Raw genomic sequence first — 23540 nt, 5'->3', positions numbered from 1 at the left:
GTCATTTTGATGTCACGGGCCGCCACCGCCGTGAGCGACGCGTCAACTGTAAATCCGCCTTTATCAGTGGCATCTGTGAACCCTGAGTCTTCACCAAGGTACGACCAAACTAACATTATTCTACATTTGCGGCAGTCATCGTGCTTAAATTCCTACATTTATTCTATGTGTTTGATGACAGATAATGTTCTACTGACACTTCTAATACAACCTGCAAAATGAAGGAAAGAAATAAGGTAATTCCAAAACTGCCTGAACATCAGTGTGTCCTCATAAATAATAAAGCTACTTTCATGTTTTTCATTTGCTGAACAGGAATTCTGACTTTCAATCTTGGATTTTGATTTAAAAACTTCAGAACAAAAGAAATATACATGAAGAAATCCCTCCCAATCTATGGGCATAAACCCTTTATATTGCTACAATGACAAAATATTACTCACCTTCTCAGAGTACATGGAGGGTGTGCTGAGAGGGTTGATAACCACCATGTTGGGTCCAGCGTAGGAATGTAAAAGGTAGCCTCCGTAGCGCTGCCTCAGGGAGTGCATCACACTGGATTCATTCAGATAAAGAAGGGAAGCCAGGTCCTCTGATCGGTCATAAGATGGAGGGTTAGCCTTCACATGGAGAAAAGATTTCAATGAAAACAATAGAGATGTAATGGTTGGCAAATTTTAAAATGGTTAACTAAAAAAATATATAGTAATTAGAAATACACTGCATGCACAATCATTAGGCAAGTCATATTTCTTAGTATTATTTGTATTAATGAACAAGTAAAGTAAAAGTGAGCCTTTGGCTTTCTTAGGAGAATATTCATATGTGCACAATTATTGGGCAACTATATTAAAAACGCACAGTTTCCCATCTCACTTTCTTCTTTTCATCTGTTTAAGCGAGAGTTATAAACAAACAACTCAAAATGCTCAAATAAACATTTCTGACATTTATAAATAAATTAAAAAAAAAAAAAAAAAAAAATCAAAAAAAGAAAATCAGTGACCCTTCTTTTCAATAACTGTCAGGTTTACGTGTAGGGAAGGACACGGATGCGGACTTCAAAAGAAAGGTTGATTTATTAAGGCAAAAATAACAATAACAAAGTTCAAACTAAAAGCGCGGCTGAGCCGGATTCAAAAAACATAACTGGGAAAAACCAACAAAAGACTTTCATGGCATGGAATAAATAAATACTTAGCTTTGGTCAGAACAGGTTATGGCATGGCATGAAGGGCAGGTGACAAACAAAGAACCAACAAACAGACAGGGGAGACAGGAGACTAAATAGAGGGCTGGGGGTGATTGGAGAGGGAGTGCAGCTGGTGACAATGACAGACAGGTGAGGGGAATACCAATGGCAGGACTAAAAACTCAAAATCAAGACATGAACTGAACACAAAAACGTAACTTAAAACATGAAACTAAAAACATAAGTCCATGGGCGTGACAAATAACAGTGATAAGCCTTCCATTGCTGGAGTCTATCAGTTTCTTGATCTGTGGCGATCAACTTTCTGTGCAGCAGCAACCACTGCCTGCCAGACACTGTTCAGGGAGGGTAACTTTTCCCTTCACTGGAAATCTCCCGTTTAAGAACTGCCCACAAGTTCTCAATTGGGTTCCGGTCAGGTGAGGAAGGGGGCCATGTCATATTTGGGCTAGCCACACAGTGGAGTACTTGTCCTGCATAAAAAATCATTGTCTTTTGGAAATATGCAGACTTCTTCCTGAACCACAGCTTGAAGAAAGTGTCTACTAAAAACTGGCATTAGGTTTGGGAGTTGATTTTGAGTCCATCTTCAACCCGAAAAGGTCCACACAGCTCATCTTTAGTAATACCAGCCCCTAGCAGTACCCCACCTCCACCTTTCTGGCGTCTGACTCTAAGTGGAGCTCTGTGCCTTTTACTGATGCAGCCAGGGGCCCATCCATCTGGTCCTTCAGGAGTCACTCATTTCATCAGTCCATAAAGCCTTTGAAAAATCTGACTTCAGATATTTCTTGGCCCAGTTTTGACGCTTCAGCTTACATGTCTTGTTCAGTGGTGGTCGGGTTTCAGCCTTCCGTACCTTGGCCATGACTATGAGCGCTGAACATCTTGTACTTCTGGCTACTCCAGGTAGGTTGCAGTTATGGAATGACAGCACTGGAAGGTAATGGGTTCCTGGTAGCGCCACGCTCGATTCTTCTGAAATCCTTGGTAGTTCCTTAGCAGGTTTTTTTTCTCAATACGTTTCTTGCGACCCTGTTGACTATTTGCAACAAAACGTTTGATGGACCTGTGATCACGCCCCCATATCTTAGCAATTTCAAGAGTGCTGCATCCCTCTGAGAGACATTTTGTAATTTCTTACCTTTCAGAGTCAGTTAAATCTCTTTTTTGGCCCATTTTACCTGATGAAAAGAAGCACTAATTCTGCACACCTTGATAGGGAGGGTGTTGACCTAGTTAGGCCACACCCTCCCTCATTACACCTGCTATGGTTAAATCCATTCAGCATTCAAGTTTATATAGCTTGGAGTTAGAAAATATTAGGGCTGGGCGAGTTAACTCGTTAATTATTTAACGCCGATAAATATTTGATCGCGCATTAACGCAGGTTTTATTTATTTATTCATTTAAAAAAAATTTAAATGTAAAAAAAAATAAAAATTACTCAGCCATTTTCATTTTAAAGTTCTTCCAGACGGCAGAGTCGACAGAACCAAAGTCATCTGTAAACACTGCCAAGTTGAATTGTCTTCTCAGCGTAGTAGTTCCAGTCTAAAATATCACTTAAAGGCAAAACACACAACTGATAGCAGCAAGTCATTCAAGGAAACAGACAGTGGAGCGAGGCTTCTACAGAAAAACTACAGAAAGATGCTGATGTTAAAAGTGTGTTTGCACAACAAATGTTATGGCACTTTCATTCATATGGCAGCACATTTAAAATAAAACTAAATGCTAAAAGCTAAAAGCTATACACTACTTTTGAATGTTTTGGATTTTGCGTACAAATGTGATTAATCGCGATTAATCAGGGAAATCATGCGATTAATTAGATTAAACATTTTAATTGTTGCCCAGCCCTAGAAAATATACATAAAAATAATGGTAAGGTCAACATTCTCACTTGCCTAATAATTGTGCACACAGTGTATTTGGGGGAATTGGACTGTTGTGCAACTATTTAAAAGGGGAAATATTTTTTTAAAATGTGTTTTCTGTTCTTGAGGGCACGTACAGTATTTGGGTATCTTAAACCGAAAAAAAAAGTGAAAAAAACATTACCAGCTTTTCTTTGTTTGTTTTTTTAATTTTAGCCTCAAGATGTGAAAATATCTTTAGTCGGATTTTCAGTGAAAAGTTAAATCACTTTTCAAGCTGTTTGGCCTTAACCTCTGAGCTCTGCCCTGATTTTTATGCTCGGATTCAATCAGCTCGAACAATGAAGCCCGATTTGCACGGAAACGTTCTGTTGTCAGCTGTTCAGAACAACATGTATCTTACATCAACCTAAGATGATATAAGGGCCCAGTAAATGAACTATATATTGGAGGGTAATGGTCTAGTAAGAGTTTGCAAAAGACTGTGTGTGTGTGTAGCAACCAATTTTCCTCAGTTTTCCTTTGTTTTGTTATGACAATATGATTTGTATATAGCTCATTTTAATGTTGATTGTTGTTGATATTGATGTTGCTCATGTTGGGGGTGGGTGGGGAGTGGGCAGTGTGCTTGTCGGTGAGTTTATGCATGAGTTGATTTGATTATTGATTTTATTATGTAAAGCACTTTGTGGTGCTTTTTAGTATGAAAAGTGCTATATAAATAAAGTTTAATTTGATTTGATTTGTAATGATGTTGATGTACAAGCTTTCAGGGAGTTAGAACTGTTACATTTGGACAGATTAACATTATTTCAAAGACACTACTTTATTCAACAGCTTTCTAGGTGGACAGTTTCATTTCAGAAGTCAGACAAGCCGCAGCTTTGTGGATGAGGCGCATTATGTGGCTGTTATCACTGCAACAACACTGTGTGAAGTAACATTTGCCTGATCATGTGGTGACTTTGCTGCATTGAATGCCATGTATCGCTTTCTGTGTGTTACTGTAGCATATGTAGTTTATTAGTCTTGTTTTAATGAGGATATACTTCTTAAGAGTCCAGTAATTTAACAATGGTAATATATACAAAGTGTTTAAACACAGAAGCAAGTGCGATCCATGAGTTATGCCATGTATATCTCCTATTTGGTCCATTACTGTTGATGAGAACCAACTGCTTGCTGGTAGCGATCACTCAATAAAGTGCTCAATAAAGTAACCATGTCTACACAGAGGGAGAGAGAGCTGTGTGTTGTCAGGATGGAATGATAGTTTTATTATGTTTTCATTTAGTGCATTAAATTGCCACCAGAGATCAAAGTTTTGAGACCAGGTTCCTACTGATACACCCAGAACGATATGAACTCTGGTCACTTGCAGTGGGCTGTCCGACAGCCAGCATGACAGTGAACGTACGAAGATAAAAAAGTAACTCTTCTCAGGGAGAAGCCATAGCATATCAGTTGAAACTGAAGCTCATCTAAGGTCCAGCGATACTGTATGATCCATGGACAAAACTAACTTTCAGGCTTAAGCATTTAGCAATCAAATGAGGATCATCAGTAATGCTGAGAGAGAAAAGGGGAATGTCAATTCTGTGTGCTAAGTAAAAATAAAATAAAAAAATTCTGTGTGCTAAGTAAAAATAGAATGAAAAATTCTATGCTAAGTAAAAATAAAATGAAAAATTCTGTGTGCTAAGTAAAAATAGAATGAAAAATTCTGTGCTAAGTAAAAATAAAATAAAAAAATTCTGTGTGCTAAGTAAAAATAAAATAAAAAACTCTGTGTGCTAAGTAAAAATAAAATAAAAAATTCTGTGTGCTAAGTAAAAATAAAATGAAAAATTCTGTGTGCTAAGTAAAAATAAAATAATAAATTCTGTGTGCTAAGTAAAAATAAAATAAAAAATGTTGTGTGCTAAGTAAAAATAAAATGAAAAATTCTGTGTGCTAAGTAAAAATAGAATGAAAAATTCTGTGCTAAGTAAAAATAAAATAAAAAATTCTGTGTGCTAAGTAAAAATAAAATGAAAAATTCTGTGTGCTAAGTAAAAATAGAATGAAAAATTCTGTGTGCTAAGTAAAAATAAAATAAATTCTTTGTGCCAAGTAAAAATAAAATAAAAATTCTGTGTGCCAAGTAAATATAAAATAAAAAATTCTGTTTGCTAAGTAAAAATAAAATAAAAAATTCTGTGTGCTAAGTAAAAATTAAAAATTAAAAATTTGTGTGCTAAGTAAAAATAAATTAGCAATAAATTAACCATACTGGAAAATCCAGCTTGACTAAATGATTGTTTATGAATGTCAAATTTCGATATACCTTCAAAACTTGAGCCAAACTTTTTCCATCAGTGTACATATAACAATATTTATAATCACTAAACATATAGTACATACAACTGTATAATAAGAATTTGGTATACTGTGAAATTCTGTGAGAAACTGTGACACGGTAATCTTGTAGTATTGAAATGCACTGTTGTACAGTACTATGAGATTTCATGACAACATACAGCAGGATCTGCTGAATCGTAACAAGTTGTTACCATCTCCTACTTACCTTTTCTATGTCATCTTCATCCACGTCCAGAATTGTTCCATCATGCTCCAGCGTGATTTTCACCTTCCCCTCTGGTAGTGAGCCAGCCTCTGTCTTAATTACAGTGGCTGGAAAGAGAAAATACTCATAACTATTGGCCGCTCTTATGTGTAACTGAACTGGTAAATTAAAGTCCCAACATACTGTGCAAAGAAATAAAACTTAATACAGCTGCAGATAACTACTTGCTCTGTGAAGCCAGTCTCTGAAACTCTGCCCCTCTGTTGTCACAAGACACAAGTCTGGCAGCCCGTACGGAATCACGTATTTTTCTGAAGAAGTGAAGTTCTAGCTTTTCCTCAACTGAATAGTTCATCTTCTTTGTTTAAATGGAAAAAAAGATACCATCTGAATCCAGCCTGTTTTATCTTAGATTAAACCTGTTCTGATATATAGACGGTTTCCCTGCAAAGCATTCAATTAAATATATTTTCAGCTGTTTCCTAATTATGCTGCCTCTTCTGCAAGCCACTTTATAACCCTCCAAAACTCCAGCTCATCCTTTTCAAAGTGTCACAGACTTCAGTCGTCATTTTCACACACAAACACCGCAGATTTTCAGAGAAACGTGCAGCCAAGACTGAACTTTCTGGATAAGACAAAACGTAATGTAAAAATCATCTGCATAATTTTTGATAACTGTATTGAATCAATACAGAATTGTGACATTCTTGGGAGGCCTCCCAGTGCAGCTGTGGCTCATCTCATCAGCCTGGCAGTATATCTTCATGGGTCTGATCTCCACTCATCACCAGATCATTGTATGCATCAACAGAGAAACACTCAGGCACTGTCTATGCTGGAGGTCTTTCTCTCTTCTTCTCTGTTCCATATATGGTCTTCCTCTGCCTGTTGTTGCTGCCTCAGTTCACCTGCCTGCCTCCTAACCTGGCTGGCTGCCCGCCCACCTGATAACCTGCCAGGACGCTTTTTAATGATTCTACAGGAAAAGCAACTCATTCTCCTGCACTCAAAGGAGAGAACAAGGAGGTGAGGATGTTTATGCCTTTAAGAAATGTCTCTGGAAATAACATCATCTGATGACCGTGATTTTCTAGCTTTGAAATGACCAAACCTTCAGTTCAGTTCAGAGTTCAGAGCTTTGGAGCAATTTCCCCTGTGACACTCCAGGGGAAATTGGATTTGCAGTGGCAGTGCAACTAGCACAACAACAATAAATAAAACAGCGACATAAAACAATGTTGCAGAGTACAGCACAACCAAACTTGATTTGAACAATCCTAAACGAAGTAAGAGTATAAATATCAGAGAGTATAATAAAGTGTATAAAAGATAAAAGATGCCACAAGAACAGTGCATTTAAGGGTTGTGCAAACTGATTGCATTGATGGCACGTGGAACAAAGGAAAATTTATACCTATTTGTACGTGCCCGAGGTAGCTTATACCTCCGTCCAGACAGCAGAGAATTTGATTCCTCTACCATTGGGTGATCAAGGCTAGACGACAGACTCATCTGTCAAAGATCTCAGAGAGAGAGCTGCTGCATGCCAATTATCTTATTTGCGTCTCTCACAATTTTGAGCAGACAATTTTTGTTTTTAACCGACAAATTTCCATAAAATGAGATAAGCAAAAAGTTCAAACTGACTCAATAAAATATCTATAAAACAAAACCATTAAGATCTTATCAACATTGAAAGATTTTAGTTTGTGCAGAAAGTATAATCTCTGCAGGCCCTTTTTGCAGATTGTTGAGGTATTCAGGTCATGTGTCATGTTTTTATCAAGAGGAGCTCCAGTGATCTTATTCTCCATGCTGATGTCCAGCGGCTGAGTTGGGGGAAGGTGAAAAAGCACTGACCTGCTGACTGTTGTTCTTTGAGACTTTTCCATTGACAACATGAACAAGAAGCATGATGAACTCTTGCATAGTGATTGGTTAATGGACCTGGGACAGTAATTACTGTCTGTATGTTAGCATGACATTTAAAAAAAGAAACTTGTGTTGCATATTATGATTTCATGAAAGTCCTTATGAGGCTGAGTTACTGAACTGGGTTGAGAAAGATTGATGACCACTGCATTAAAATGTTTCAGACAAAAAATTGTAAACAATAATAAACCATACTAGTTATCATATTTCAATGTGAAATCTGAAATTCTCAAACAGTTAAATGATTATAAAGGGGATATGTTCCAAGAAGTAAAAAAAAATCCTATCTCACCCAGGGAAAAGCCATCTTTGTGGACAAGCCATACTTTATCTGATCCATACCAGGCCTGCTCTGCCGCAATCTGCTCTTCTGTCTTCACCTGAAAGAACAAAGATTCAAATGAACAGAAATCATCTGAATTTTTTCAGCCACAGTCAGATGCCACCAGATTCGAGTTTAATACCACAGCACACTGAAAAGTTACAACAGAAAAGCTTGTCAATTGGTTCACTGAGTACTGCAGGAATGAGTGTGCCTGTTTGTAGGTGAGGAGCTTCAGTCAAAACACACCAGCCTGAGGGATGTGAGGAGGGCAACCCTGATGAACAAAACCCCAGGAATTAGCTGGATTAAGTGAACAAAAAAGGAATAACAAGTTCAATAGGATGGTATTTGTATCAGAATTTCAAAAAATGTAAGACAAGATTAAACTATATTTAAATAAAAAGATAAACCCCAAAAACAAGCTTTGTGCACTGGTGTGCAGTCATGTTGGAACAGGAAGGGGCCATCCACAAAGTTGGGAGCATGAAATTGTCCAAAATCTCTTGGTATGCTGAAGCATTCAGAGTTCCTTTCACTGGAACTAAGGGGCCAAGCCCAGCTCCTGGAAAACAACCCCACACCATAATCCCCCCTCCACCAAACTTTATACTTGGCACAATGCAGTCAGACAAGTACCGTTCCCCTGGCAACCGCCAAACCCAGACTCCTCCATCAGATTACCAGATGGAGAAGCGTGATTGGTCACTCCAGAGAACGCGTCTCCACTGCTCTAGAGTCCAGTGGCGGCGTGTTCCCATGCAGCTGCTCGCCATGGAAACCCATTCCATGAAGCTCTCTACACACTGTTCCTGAGCTAATCTGAAGGCCACATGAAGTTTGGAGGTCTGTAGCGAATGGCTCTGCAGAAAGTTGGAGACCTCTGTGCACTATGAGCCTGAGCATCCGCTGACCCGCTCTGTCATTTTACCTGGCCGACCACTTCCTGGCTGAGTTGCTGTGATTCCCAACCACTTCCACTTTGTTATAACACCACTGACAGCTGACTGTGGAATGTTTAATAGCGAGGAAATTTCACGACTGGACTTGTTGCACAGGTGGCATCCCATCATGGTACCACGCTGGAATTCACTGAGCTCCTGAGAGCGAAACATTCTTTCACAGATGTTTGTAGAAGCAGTCTGCATGCCGAGGCGCTTGAATTTATACACCTGTGGCCATGGAAGTGTTTGGAACGCCTGAATTTAATTATTTGGATGGCTGAGTGAATACTTTTGGCAATATAGTGTACATTTATCAATCAATTCATAAGTAATGCCCAGCAGTGAACAAATGTTATGTTACAAATCTGACAAGTCCTGATAGGCTCAGCTGATCAGAAACAGAATAAGTTGAGAAGACAGCTTGCGAGCATATTTAGGGCCAACATACGCTCTCTTCGGTTGAGAAAAAAAAATGGATTTAGTTAAAAACCGGGCCTCTTAAAATAACCAGGACTGGGCATCCACCAATACCACTCAGCCTCATTTAAGAAAATACAGTAAGTGGTTTAATTCAGTGGTTTCCCAGCCAGGAGTCCCCAACCGCACTAAGTGGGGCACCTAAGACCACAGCGGGTGCATGAGGTCGGGGTCTTCACTCCACAAAAGCTGTCAAAATCATATATGCACATTTGATAATCCAGTTAAATAAGTTCTAATTTTTAAAAAAAAAGTCTTTGCGAGGATGAAGTGACAAATGCGTTTAATAAAATTGCATGAAATAAAAGAATTCTTGAAAAGCGCATCTGCAACTGTGTATAAACAGCTGCGAATACATTTTAGATTATTCTCCAGTTCAGCACTACGTTCCTGCTGTCAGCTTACAGCACCTTGTAACAATAAATCATCATTTTGGGCATTTAGTAAGAAAGAAAATTGATCTCTCGAAGGACTGTATTTACTTACACTGTTGCTGCCCGGCTTGATCTCTTCTTTGATCTAAGTGCCATTCATATCACACTAAAAAACTCAAATTAAAACCTTTACTCTGCATCAAGCTGTTGATCATATATGGGTCCGGAGTCAAAACATGCAAGTCTCTACAAGCTGTTTTTTAAATGCAATCTCTCTCTTTTTAGATTCAAACACTTATATCATTTCAAAACTTAAGACACCGAGGCACGCCAGGCATTAATAGTGCTAGTACCAAGTCACAGCAAGTGGGCAGAAACTGAAACAAAATGCTTTTAGGAGTGTGTGTGAGATACAAGCAAAGACCAGACAATCTAAAGGACTACATGTTAATTGAAGTGTAAATTTGAGTGTAAAACTCTGTTGTGCTTTTTAAACCATGCACTGTCAGAGTGGTTTCAAAAATGTCCAAATAGACTTCCCTTTTGCTTCCAGAAGAAAAAGGGAGATGAGAATGCCATGTTGGTTGTTCTGCTGTCATGGGCTGTGATGGAAGAGATGAGAATAAGAGATAAATGTAACATGCAGCGAGGAGAGGATAGATGCTGAGATTAGACACAAATGAGATGAACAGCAACAAAGATGTTCAGATGATAGAGAGCACAACATTTCCCTGTAACCAGAGCCATGAATATACAGTTAAACAATAACTAATACCACGAATAAGTCAAAACCAAAGGGTTAGAGGAGATTTGCTTTGAACAACACACAAATTCAAAAGTACATGGAAACCTAAAACAGTGACCTGAACTTATGTGTGATCTAAAAAATATATATTCTAATGGGAGGGGAGATTTTAACTTCAGCACATCCATTCATTCGTCTAAAAACATCTGTGAAATAAAGACAAATAATGCCTTATTTAGAGGCTGTATATGTCTATGCACTGTTCTCTCCCGTCATATGGACGCAGATCTTGAGTGATCTAAATAGCATCCGAAGGACGCCGACTTTCACCAAACTTTTATGGGTGAGTAGATAAACGTATTTTATCAAATCAAACTTTATTTATAAAGCACTTTTCATACATTCAAATGTACATAGCATGTATAGCATGTACATAGCATGTATACCATGTATAGCACAAAGTGCATATGACTAAACAGACATATGCACACACACATTAAAATAAATAAATAAATAAATAAAATAAAATAAACTTAGAAACGTGTGGCTGAATACAGAGGAGCCAGGTCAGGAAACACCATCACAGGAGGCCATCTCTGACTCGTGCTGCTCACAACCCAAGACCAGGACGCCTCCACCCGGGTGAACACCAAGCTATAGGCCAGCAAGGGGCACTGCCACAGACCCCCCACCTGGCCAAGCCAATGTTCACCACGAGTCAGAGACATCCCAGCCAGCCCCCAGCACAGATGGCCCCCACCGAGGAAACACTGGGAATATGGAATAAGAACATAAAACTACAAAGGCTAAGAACATTACATAAATAAACAGATAAAATAAAATAATTATAGGAAATAGCTAAAATGAACTCTCTCGTAAAAAGTAAAAAGAATAAAATAATAAAAGTTCCCCAAGTTGACTTGAACTTCCCCTTTAATCGGTTAAGTAGGCAGGAGTTATACAGCAATGCTATGTATTTCAAAAATAAGCATCTGTATAATTACTCCTTCAAAGACCAATCAAGCAATAAAAGTATTTTAAGATGTGTGCTGAAGTCACATAAAAAGCAGAGGTAACACTGGCAGGATAAGCATTACTGTTACTACCTGGTAAAAGCATTCAATTCCCTTGTTAAATGGGAAACAGTTTCTTCTTTTGAGAGGAAATTATAAAAAAAGTGAGGCTTATGTGACAGTTCAAACAAACATAATTCATAATGCCACAACAACTGTCTACATAAACAAAAAGCAAGCCAAACACAGCATCAAACAGAGCATTAATGTTGAAAGTCGAAAGGCTATGAACCTGTTTGTAAAGGATTGGACACATATAGTAACAGTAACATGCTGACCAAGTTTCCAACAGTTACCAACAAAGTGCTCTGACAGACAGTCCTTTAAAGTTCTAGAAAAAGGCGGACCCTAACTTTCCCATGAAACCTGAAATTGTGAAATACTCCTTTCAGGAAGAAAAAATAAAGAAATTAAAACCGATTATGAAACAAACAAGCTAAAAGAAAAAAATATGGTAGATTATCCCAGAAAGAAAAAAAAGGTTTGCACAATCTGTTTTAGCTGTGAGTGAAGCAGTTCTACAACACCCTTTTCACAACAGCTCTGAGAAGTCAAATCAAAGAGCGGCTGAAGTGAAGAGGACCGAAGTGAAAAGCAAGAGCAGGCTGCCTTGAGAGTGAAACACCAGTGCTTATGGAATGGTGTACATGTGCATTAAATAGTGATGGGAAGTTCAGCTTTTGTAGCCTATATTTTACCTTAACTTTGCAAAAACAAAATCATGGTTTATGTGTTGAAAACCCTTTTGCTTTCAGTGTTTTTATGAGAGATAAGATTAGAATTGCCTAATTCTGTGCATTCATTCTGTGCACAAAACCACTCTTACATTTGTTTATTTCAATTAAACTTTTTTATTGGACAAATTAATTATAAAAAAATTCTGCCCCGCCCCCCTCTCCGTTTACACGTCCTTAATTCTCACGTGAATGCCGCATGCTGGTCGCCATGCTGGCCAATCATAACAAAGCTCTGTAACCAGAGCTGGGACTGAGCACTGAAAATGAAACCGAAGCAGCGAATGGAAAAAAACTGCGAGCCGGCTCTCACTCGATGCGAGCCGGCTCTTCTGCGCATGACCCATCACTAGTATAAAATACTGTGACCAATGAGAAGGAAATTCAATCTACTTTAATTAGTTAAGCGTCAATGAAAATAATATAATTGGTAAATGTAAATACAATAGTCAGTTTGTCACTTCTTAAGTTTATGTAAATCCTTTCAAACAAGCATTAGACTATACACCCACATATGCCTAGGGATATCCACCACCTCTGAACCTCTCCATTTTCCATTTACTCTGCTTTCGGACCACAAGATGGAGCTAGCAGATCGGAGAAAACTTTGTAAAAATGTACCACCCAAAGCGGGTGGTACATACAGAGGTGTAAAATACAGTGAGTTGAAGTTGTGTTGGGCAGTGACTACAAGTATAATAAATAACAAGGAGGTGTATCATGGGCAAAAGAGCGGCTGTGAACCCAGATCAGCAATCAGAAACTGTGAAACTTTGTGTTCAAGCCATCCAAAACTTACAACTTCAGAGATTAATTTCTAAAAAAAATATCCCCTAATATTATCTATATTTAAGTTTCGTGCTAACATGGTGACACTGTTAATGTCAAAGCCCCATTTGTAAAGAGATAACACATTTCACCCACTGTTTTTTCCTATTAGGACACTGTTAATGTCAAAGTCCCATTTGTAAAGAGATAACACATTTCACCCACTGTTTTTTCCTATTTGGAAAAGGGGAGGGATCAACATGAACAAACTTGCTTGGAAAGGAAACACTCACTCAGTGGGGTCACATGGCACTGAAAGGATCAGATTATTGGCTAAATTACAATAAGACTGAGTTATTAAGTTCATGTAGACACCTTAATCTGAAAAGAAATTGGATCGGATCGGATTACTCACAATCGGATTAAGATCCTGAGATAACTCGGTTGAAAGTCAAATTAAACCTGCTTGCAGACGGTGAAGCACGTGGTGAATTAGACTTTGCGTTCGGCGCATGCTCCAGATTTTTCCCCGGGGTCGTGAACCGGAAGTGGGAAGAGACGATATTCCTGTTGTTATTGCCGTTGGAAAGAAACAAACAACGGGATGGAGAATGCTCCGTTGGGCATCGCGTTTGTGCAACAAGCAGCTCACCACAGACCAAATGTAGAGGGACGTAGCTTCATCTCGCTCTTCGTTCGCCATCATTCTCCAATGCCTGAGTTTGGTGTTGTTGGTGGTGGTGGTGGGGAAGAGGTCAACAGGAAGTGGCTCTATTAGCAATAGTTGAAATGGGTACAGCGTCACCTATCGTATCGGAGCAGCGCTCTAGAGTGCTACCTATTTTCTCAATAGTGCAACTAAAACAAATCTGAGGTTGCACCGGTGCAACCACCCGTTCGAGGAAAAAAAAAAAAAAAGTCTACGGGACTCTGAAAGTCTCCCTGTGGTTCAACAACAGACACACATTAGACCTAGCCTGGCTGACGCGTCCACATCTCGATGAGATGGTGGTCTGGGAACTAGGTGTGCATTTTCTCGTATTTGAGGCGTGGTTTACGAATGCCTAGAGCCGTTTATTGGGCGCTACGAATGTCTATCAAATGGCGTCTGGTTCTTCCATGCTGCTTTGCGCGCGATTCATAGCCAATTGTATCACTTATACCAGATGACGACAGAAATTCGACGAGGAAGAATAAGAAGAAAAAGTAAAATAAAAGTAAACTTGCGCTCTAAGCTACTTAACTCTTTCGGTGCCATTGACGTCTATAGACGTCATTTTAAAAAAAAAAACGTTCACTGCCAAAGACGTCTATAGACGTCAATTGCGTTTTTTAACAGAGCGGGCTGGGGGACAATCTAGCGGAGTTCGTCACTAAATCTTAGGCTTGTAAACACTAAACAGAGAATATACTGGCAAAATTACCCGCTAGGTGGCAGCAGTGCCACTTTGCACAAAAAGAAAAAGAGCTCGTTTTCTCAATTTTTTGGGTCAAACAGCTGTTTTTGGTGAAACCAACCTATGTTCTACTGTCTATTACTAAAGGACTGAAAATGGTAGAAACAAACTTTTTTTTCCTGATCAAAGAAGCGAGTCTACTCTTTCGTTTGGTATTTTCGGTTTGTACATAGTCATAAGACACACTTTTCTGTGGGTCTTGGAAAATCAGTCAAAATACTGTAAAACACTTGGCAGTATGGGTGTCTGCACTGAAAATGGCTGGCAGCCAATGAGTTAAAGTGATGGTTCGGAGTAGATTCACCCTAGGGTCATTTGAACCGTGACATCGGGATAACTCAGTAACTCAGCTGATGTTCAGCCAATATCGGAAAAACTTCGGGTGGGCTACTTGGCTGGATGTCACGGTTCAAATGACCCCAGGGTGAATCTACTCCGAAACACTTTCTAAGGCTGCATCGAACGGTAACGTTGTGTCCGCTGCCAAGTTGGATTAACACTCTACAAGCTTCGGTGTAGCGCATAGACGTCGTCATCGTCTTGCTGCCCCCCGGTTCTGTGATTGGTTCCCAAACTCAGGCAAAAATAAGGGCGGTGGTTTCCAGGCTGACTTTGCAGTGAGAATTAAATCGAGCGCAAAGCAGCATGGGAATTCCCAGGCTACATTAGACCCATATCGTGGTCTAAACCAATCAGAGATAGTGAAGGGCGGGACCCCCCTCTGATTGGCCCGTGTACGTTTAAACACGCGCATCCTGTAGTAAGATAGAGAGGTGATGAACCTCGGCCCGTCAGATAAACAGTGGATGTAGCCACGGGTGATAAGATGAAAAGAACGATTGACAACTTTTTGATTAAGTTAAGGCCTGATTCATCCGAAAATAACCACAACCAATGCTCTGACACGGAGCCATCAACCTGCCACGTTATGTCATGCCCTGGTCCGGAGCTAGCATCAGATAATGAGCTAGCATCCAGAGCTAGCATCAGATAATGAGCCACATACGATCGACTCCGAGTCAGAACCAACTGAAATTAAAAGGGGTAAAGTGGACATTTCCAAGAGAGTGGCTTGACCAGTTTCCCTGGCTAAGATGCAGTAAAGCCGAGAATATAAAAGTGTGGAAATACTGCATTTGTGACTGGTTCTAATACATTTCGAATTGAAACGCTGAAAAAGCACAACGCATCTATGAAACACATTACCTGCTCAGTGTCCCCTCTCCCCGCTGCCTTTCAGCGGCAGGCAGCAGCAAACAGATCATCGGACGAGGCCGAGATGATAATCAAGTTTAACGTTGCCTACCATATTGCAAAAGTTCCCTTCACTAAGTTCAAGTCCGAAATAATTCTTCAGTAGAAAAATGGCTTGAACATAAACCCGACGTACAGCAATGATGTCGCGTGCGCGCAATTTATAGGAGTCATCGCAGATACATTGAAAAAAAAGATGTCTGTGCTAATTGTGAACAGTGAGCACATGGCGTCATTGTGTACGGCTGTATCTTGAGGAGAGGAAGACCGGTGAATATACTGATATATATATTTAACCCAACTACAGGAGTTGGCCATCCGAGGGGCATGTTACTGCAATGGAGCATAGTCCATAAGACATTGAGCCATGAGATGTTCAGTTTGAAGCCCTTAAAACACTTGCAATTTTAATTTAAATTTTCTTTTTATTTAATTCATCTTGATGTTTTAAGTTTAAATTTCAGGCCAGTGAAGCACTTTAAGCACCAACACTTTTTCAGTAAGTTTCAGTAAGTAGTTAGTAAGTTAAGAATTGTGCTTCAAATAAAGAACTTTATTTTGACCAGATTGCTAGTTAATCGTTTACAAGTCAATATTGCCTATATGGACAGCGATTTTAAAAATAAATAAATAAAAAAAGTGAACCTGTAAAACTGTGGTGTTAAATGCAATGTGTTTGAAAATTTGGGTGCACCTAACTTTTGTGCTGGTGCACCTAAGAAAAAAAGTTAGGCGCACCAGTGCAACCAGTGCAAAAAGTTAGTCTAGAGCCCTGCGGAGTATGACATGCTTTGTGTCAATGATTCGATTCATTCACCGCCATATATCTAAGGATAATTACCCTTGCTCAAATAAGGAGCAACTCAGTCTTATTGTAATTTAGCATATAATCCGATCCTTTCAGTGCCATGTAACTCTACTCAGTGATAAAGTCCCTGAATTGACCACCATTACTACTATGATCCACAACTGCTGCCAACCACACTTTTCTTTGGGTGTCATTCAGATTTTTGCAGACAAGCTCGGGCACAAAGTGAGTTAAGCTTATTTAGAAACGTAAAGTCACTACATTACAAACACACTCAACTCTACTCCACAATATCAACCTCACTATGTAAATATTCAAGATGCTACAGCATTAGCTCATATACTTTCCCATCATCAGATGTGAATGCACAAGGCAAGTAAAAAAATCCTTTCCAAAGCTAAGAGGAATGTTAACAGAAACCTCATTTTAATAAACGCTTGCATGTTTTTTTTTTTTTGTTTGTTTGTTTTTTTAAAGTATTTTTTGGGGCTTTTATGCCTTTAATGATAGGACAGTGTGAGAGAGACAGGAAGCAGGGGGCAGAGAGATGGGGAAGACACGCAGCACAGGGCCGCTCGGTGCGGGGGTCGAACCGGGGCCCGCTGCATCGAGGACTAAGCCTCTGTACATGGGGCGGCTGCTTAACCCACTACGCCACCGACCGCCCCAACTCTTGCATGTTTAGCCAGGAATGAAGATAGGCCATTATGGTAGGCAAACACTGTTTGTGTTTATTGACAGCTAAGTATTGCTGCCACTTAAGAGTAATATGCCCACCAAATCAAACTTAAAAAGTTCTTTAGCTATTCTTAGCAGCATCGGGGGCAATGATCAATTACTCAAAAACTCATTAGCCAAGGGGAACTGTCAATTAATCCTCCCACCAGAGATGCTTGTGCCAGACATGCACAAGCACTACGTCTATGCAGTGACTTTGGCTATGCTTACATGTATTATAATGTCCCAAAGAGAAAGCTAGGAGCAAAATAATGTAACCAATGTTTTCTCACACAAATTCACAAACTCATATAACGCAAAACTGCTGATAGAGCTCACATGCACAGTATATCTCCCATCCCTGTTAACTGTTAACGGTCACTGATTCACCTTACACCAGCAGAGTCATCAGAGTATTTCAGGAGGTGACAGAAAGCTGAGTTGTACTGGAAGATGGAGATGGACAAAGTGAAGAGAAGCTGTAGGAGTAACATCTGCTGTCATGCTCCTAAGCCGCTGACCACTTCTCAGAAAGACAAGCCTTCAGTTTCACAAATTGTTGGTTTCTCAATACATCAGTCCAGACGATTGTGAACAAATGAGTCACTATTTTCTTTTTTTTTTGTGATCAAATTTTTCTTTATTCAAGAAATTTTTATACAAAAAGGAGAAAAGAAAATGAGAACATGTCATAAAATGAAAAGCAAGTACATTAGCAAGTAGTAAATAAGGTAATCACCAAGATCAAATAAACAGAAAACAATAATGACATTCATGAAAATAATCAACAACTTAAACTTAATCTGAAATCATATAAATAAACCCTCCCTCCCTCCCACCCACCCACCCCCTACCTCAGGGACATGGTCGAAAAACACAATACAATTTCAGTGACCTTCAGTCTAACACATTCTTAAGCTTCATAGAAAGAGAATTCCACATTTCAATAGTAGTCTCCTGTGCTCCATGTACACGAGCTGTAGATAGCTCCAAGTATACAATGTCCATATACATAAGAAGCCATGCCCGAAGTGAAAGACAATGCGGTGGCTTCCACCTTGTGGCAACCAGCTTTTTGGCCGCCGTGAACCCAGCCAGCAGGGCACGGCAATTAGACAGTGACAACCCCAGGGTAGACAAATCATTGAGAATGAATATGATAGGTGACGGTGGTACCACAATCCCAAATAACTTAGAGAGATTGGAGGCAACCATCCCCCAGAACACTGACACTGGGGGGCAGTCCCAGATCATGTGAAAGAAGGTGCCAACAGCATTCAAAGAGCACAGTTTACAGTGGGGATCCGAAATTAGCTTCATGGAGCAAAGCTTCTTTGGTGTCATATATGTTCTGTGAACAAAATTAAAGTGTATCTGCTGATGATCCGGGTTTCTGGAGGCCAGCAAAATGTTAGACCAGACTTTCAGCCAATCATAATCTGTATTAAGATTTGGAATATCAGCTCTCCATGAAATTTCCACTGCCAGGGGTCTGTAAGCATGCTCGGAAATATACCAATATAGTTTGGAGACTAGACCTCTCGTGCTTCTGGCGCTACGTAGAATCTTGTCTAGTGGATGTGGTGTGAGAGGACACGGAACTCTGCAAGCTCCCAAAACAGATCTTAATTGAAGATAGAAATAAAAGGAAGAACGTGGAATATCAAATTGTGTGCACAAATCCTGAAAGGAGTGCAAACCCATGTCTCCAAAAACATCTCCCAACGTACGAATTCCCCTCTCCCGCCAATGATGATATTGTATGGGGCGACCACCTATCAACAGTTTGGAGTTATCAAATATAGGTGAACGAGGATGCCACTCAGCGGAGGACCCACTCATCTTCTCTATAGCCCTCCAGACAGCAATCATCTGACAGACTACTGGGCCGTACGTTTCTCTGCGTTGTGCTAAAGGCACGTTAGAGTACAGGAAGTCTTGAAGAGAGTAAGGATGAACAAAACTCTCTTCTACAGCCCGCCAAGACACTGCAGCACTAGGCTCAAACCAGGTTATTAAAGGTCTAAGAGCAAAGGCCCAATAATAAAACTTAAAGTTCGGCAAAGATAGCCCACCTGTCAGTCTATCTCGTTGCATCGTGATGAGCCTTATACGAGGGCGTTTGCCTTGCCAGACAAATTTAGTCACTGCAGTCTGTATCTTGCTCCAGTACTGGGCTGGGGGCGTGAGAGGAAGCATCGAGCTTATAAAGTTAACTCTGGGGAGAATATTCATTTTAATAATGGAGACTCGGCTACGCAAAGAATTGGGAAGTGAGGCCCATCTGTTTAGGTCTGTAGTGATTGTATTGAGGGTATTTTCAAAATTATGCTTTGCTGTAGTGCTGGTTGATGAAAAGATCTCAACACCCAGGTATGTAAAATGTTTGACCACTGGAATACTCGGAGGGACGGGTGCACAGGCCATCGCGTTGTTCAGGGGCAACAGGGCGGATTTCTGCCAATTTATTCGAAAACCAGACAACTCGCCAAATCTGTCAAAAATAACAAGTATTCGAGGAATAGATTGCGTCGCATCATCAACATACAGTAATAGATCGTCAGCATATAATGAAATGTGATGACGTGTTCCGTTGATCGAGATTGGAGACAAAAGAGGCGATTGTCGAATCGTCTGGGCAAGCGGCTCGAGGGAGAGTGCAAATAGGAGTGGGCTTAAGGGGCAGCCCTGTCTGGACCCCCTTGCAACGTCAAAGAGATTAGAGCAGGTCTTCCCTGTGAGCACCATAGCAGTAGGATTCGAATATAACACCTTGATCATGTTGATAAAAGGAGAGCCAAACCCCATAGCTTCCAGCACCGACCACAAGAACGGCCATTCCAGCCTGTCGAAAGCCTTCATTGCGTCTAGGGATAGAACCGCTGCAGGAGAGTCAAGATTGCGCGAGCCATCCAGGACATGTAGAAGCCTTCTTACATTGTCCGAAGCTAGTCTGGTTCCTATGAAACCTGTCTGGTCGCAGTGTACCAACTTCAACATATAGCCCTGAATGCGACGGGCCAACACTTTAGCATAAATCTTAAGGTCTGCATTCAGCAGTGAAAGGGGTCTGTAGCTAGCACATTCCACTGGGTCCCTGCCCTTTTTCAAAAGCAAGGAGATCAGTGCAATGTTCACATCTCGTAGAAATGAGCCCTCCTGTATTGAACACTGAATCATATCATGAAGTAAGGGACCAAACAGAGGCCAAAAAGCAAGGTAAAACTCCGGTGGAATTCCATCCAGACCCGGCGATTTGCCCTTACGCATATCCTTTAGAGCCCGCTCAATCTCCTCCAATGTAATAGGCGCACCCAACATTTCAATTCAATTCAATTCATTTTTATTTATATAGCGCCAAAAACAACAAATGTCATCTCAAGGCACTTAGATAGTAAGTCCAATTCAAGCCAATTGGAATTCAATTAATTAATAATAATCATAATTCATAAAATAATCCAATTCGTTCATATAGAGCCAATTCAAAAACAATTTCCTAGCTAAGAAAACCAACAGATTGCACTGAAAACTTTTTGTTTTTCGGTCCAATCTCCCGGCCTGAGCGGCGTGCCTGAGGCGACTGTGGAGAGAAACGACTCAGATTCCCTTTCCGAGAGCTGCTCTAAACCAATGTTATTAAGGTAGCTATCATATGTAGGCTTATCCGTGGCGGTTTCAGAGCTATACAATTCTTTATAAAACAATCTAAAGGTGGAGTTTACACTCAAAGGATCGGTCAGAACAACCCCCTCCTTTGACCTAATGCTAAATATATCTGAGAAGTGTTCGCTAGTGCGAAGTCTCAGGGCAAACAAGTGGCTGGGCCTTGCAGCATGGAAATAGTATTTCTGCCTGGTTCTATGAATAAGAAATTCGGAACTCCGTTTAAGAATCGAGTTGATTTCTTTTTTAACCAGCTCCTTTTGAAGAGAGACTGCTTCAGTGTAGGTGTGCTGGAGGGTGGCATCCAGCGCAGCATATTGTGACTCCAGAGTCTGGAGTCTAGCGGTGCGTTTTTTGTTTAGATTTGAGGCAAAGAGAGTAGAGTTGCTTCTCACATAGCCCTTCACTGCGTTCCACAGAGTCCTAGGATCAGCAACCGAGCCCTTATTAAACTTCAGAAACTCCCGAAAACCAATTTCCAACTGTAATTTGTAAGCTTCATTGTTAAGTAGCAAAGTATTAAAACGCCACCTTGGAGCTTTAGATGGAGCAGGCTTAATGGAGGCAGAGCAATAAACAGGCTTGTGGTCGGACCAGGTGACCGGAATGTGAACTGCGTTAGTGACATTTTGAAACAAATCTTTGGAAGCAAATAGAAAGTCTATTCTTGAAAACGATCTGTGCCTGGCCGAAAAACAAGAATAATCCTTTATGGAGGGGTTCAATAAACGCCAGAGATCAATCATCCCCATTTGGTTAGCCCATTGCCTCAACGCCCCAGACGCGAGCCGCTGGTCTCTGGTCTCCGTCTTACCCGACCTATCAATATTATTGTCCCACACTGCGTTAAAATCTGCTCCCAGAAGTATACGGAAGTCTGTTAGATCAAGAAGAGTTTCATTGAGGAGCTTATAAAAATCTGAGTCATGTGTATTTGGTGCATAAGCGGAAACCAATGCTAGACTCCTTCCATCCATTCGGATTTTGGCTAACGCAATCCGCCCCTCCCTATCCGACCACGATCCAATTAAATCTAATTTCAAACTGCGTTTGCAAACCACCATCACCCCCCCAGTCTTTGTAGAGGCCAAAGAAGAAGCAATTGAATGATAAAACTTATTAGCAAAGCGACGGACATCTTTACTCAGGAGGTGCGACTCCTGTACCATAGCAAAATCAACCTTTTTTTTGCGAAAGAATTGTAAAATAGTGGCCCTTTTGTGTGGGATATTAAGACCCCTGGCATTAATGGATACAAAATTGAGATTGGTCATGGAGAGACCGCCGAAGAGGCATGTGACAACATCTTAAAAAGGAAAAAAAAAGTGCCATCTGTCCCTGAGGTAGCCCCTCCCGAAACAAAAAAAACCCGAAAAGTAAAAACACATAACAAAACAATAGAAAGTAAAGTGAGGAGAAACCTTGCTCCTCATCGTTCCTGATAAGTCCGATACTGGACAACTAACTCAACTCAAACCTCAAGATGACTGCCTGAAAGAGGCAGTACCATCACCTATTAGAAAACACAAGATAACTGTATAAAACTATCATCCCTAACGAATGTAAGATAAGTATTAGAAACCATCCCTGTTATGTGCCATCTATTAATTAAAAGTGCTTATGCCTAGAGCAAGCTATCAATTTAGCTCAAAAGAAAAAATAAACTTTTAGATGGTCGTTCAATCTGCACACCAGCATGAAAAACATTTACATCTCGCCTCCTCTGCACTCACCTAGCCAACATTATCTTACATTATATATCCAACATTATATATATTAACAGACACAAACTTCTATAAAGTGTTCGGTGTTGGCAGAGAAAAGCATACAGACAAATATAGAATACCAGTCATGTTTAAACTAAACATGAAATAAAAGGCGCGAGAGTAAATTGTTTTTATCCCTGTAGCAGTGTAACATGTTGTAAAATAAAAATGATCCCCATCTAATGAGGCAGAACACTCGGAATGGATATAAAAACCAATTTAAAAAAAAAAGAAAAAAGAAAAGTGGTTACTTTACCGGACATCACGCCACAGTCACAAACGCAGAGTCAGTATGCGGGGCTCCCTCACGGCCAACACAATTGAAATAACAGTCACAAACTTAGTGCTGTATGTGATGCAGCAGTGCCGAGTCAGAGCGTTTTGATGAACTGTATCGCCTTCTTCGGATCATCAAATCGGTGTTTGGACCCACCGGAGGTGGTGAAGGACAAGACAGCGGGATATCCGATGCCAAACGGGATCTTGGCCGCATGGAGTAACCGCTTACAATCCAAGAAAGCGTGTCGCCGGTCCTGCGTTGCCTTTGAGAAATCCTGATAGATGCTGATCCGGTTCCCTTGCCAGCGCATGTCGCCGATCTCCCTAGCTGCTTTCCTCAGGCGCTCTTTCTGTTGGAACCGCAGGAACCGCACAACAAACGGTCTCGGCGGAGCTCCGGGCTTGATGGGGACCAGCGCCCGGTGCGCCCGCTCCAGGTCAAGGCCGTCTGGAAAATCAAGGTGAAGGATTTCCGGCAGATTTTCTTTTAAAAAAGAGATTGCGTCCTTCTTCTCACAGTGTTCCGGAAAACCATAGATGCGTAGATTAACACGTCTGTCTCTGT

The 23540-nt window shown here is 40.4% G+C and overlaps 1 protein-coding gene across 4 annotated transcripts in view; it reads right to left on the bottom strand.

The window, feature by feature from the left end:
* The window catches only part of LOC142388657 (unconventional myosin-XVIIIa-like), a 152536-nt gene that overhangs the window by 104622 nt on the left and 24374 nt on the right, over positions 1-23540 (bottom strand). For all 4 annotated transcript variants that reach the window (XM_075474176.1, XM_075474174.1, XM_075474177.1 and 1 more), the window contains exons 3-5: positions 7887-7974; positions 5660-5766; positions 444-620 (exon numbers count right to left, since the gene is read on the bottom strand). In XM_075474176.1, the coding sequence (XP_075330291.1) occupies positions 444-620; positions 5660-5766; positions 7887-7974 (372 nt within the window). The remainder of the gene's footprint in view (positions 1-443; positions 621-5659; positions 5767-7886; positions 7975-23540) is intronic.

Source organism: Odontesthes bonariensis, chromosome 9 (assembly GCF_027942865.1).
Source record: "Odontesthes bonariensis isolate fOdoBon6 chromosome 9, fOdoBon6.hap1, whole genome shotgun sequence".
In the NCBI taxonomy this organism is placed as follows: domain Eukaryota; kingdom Metazoa; phylum Chordata; class Actinopteri; order Atheriniformes; family Atherinopsidae; genus Odontesthes; species Odontesthes bonariensis.
This window is presented reverse-complemented; position numbering and strand designations above follow the sequence as displayed.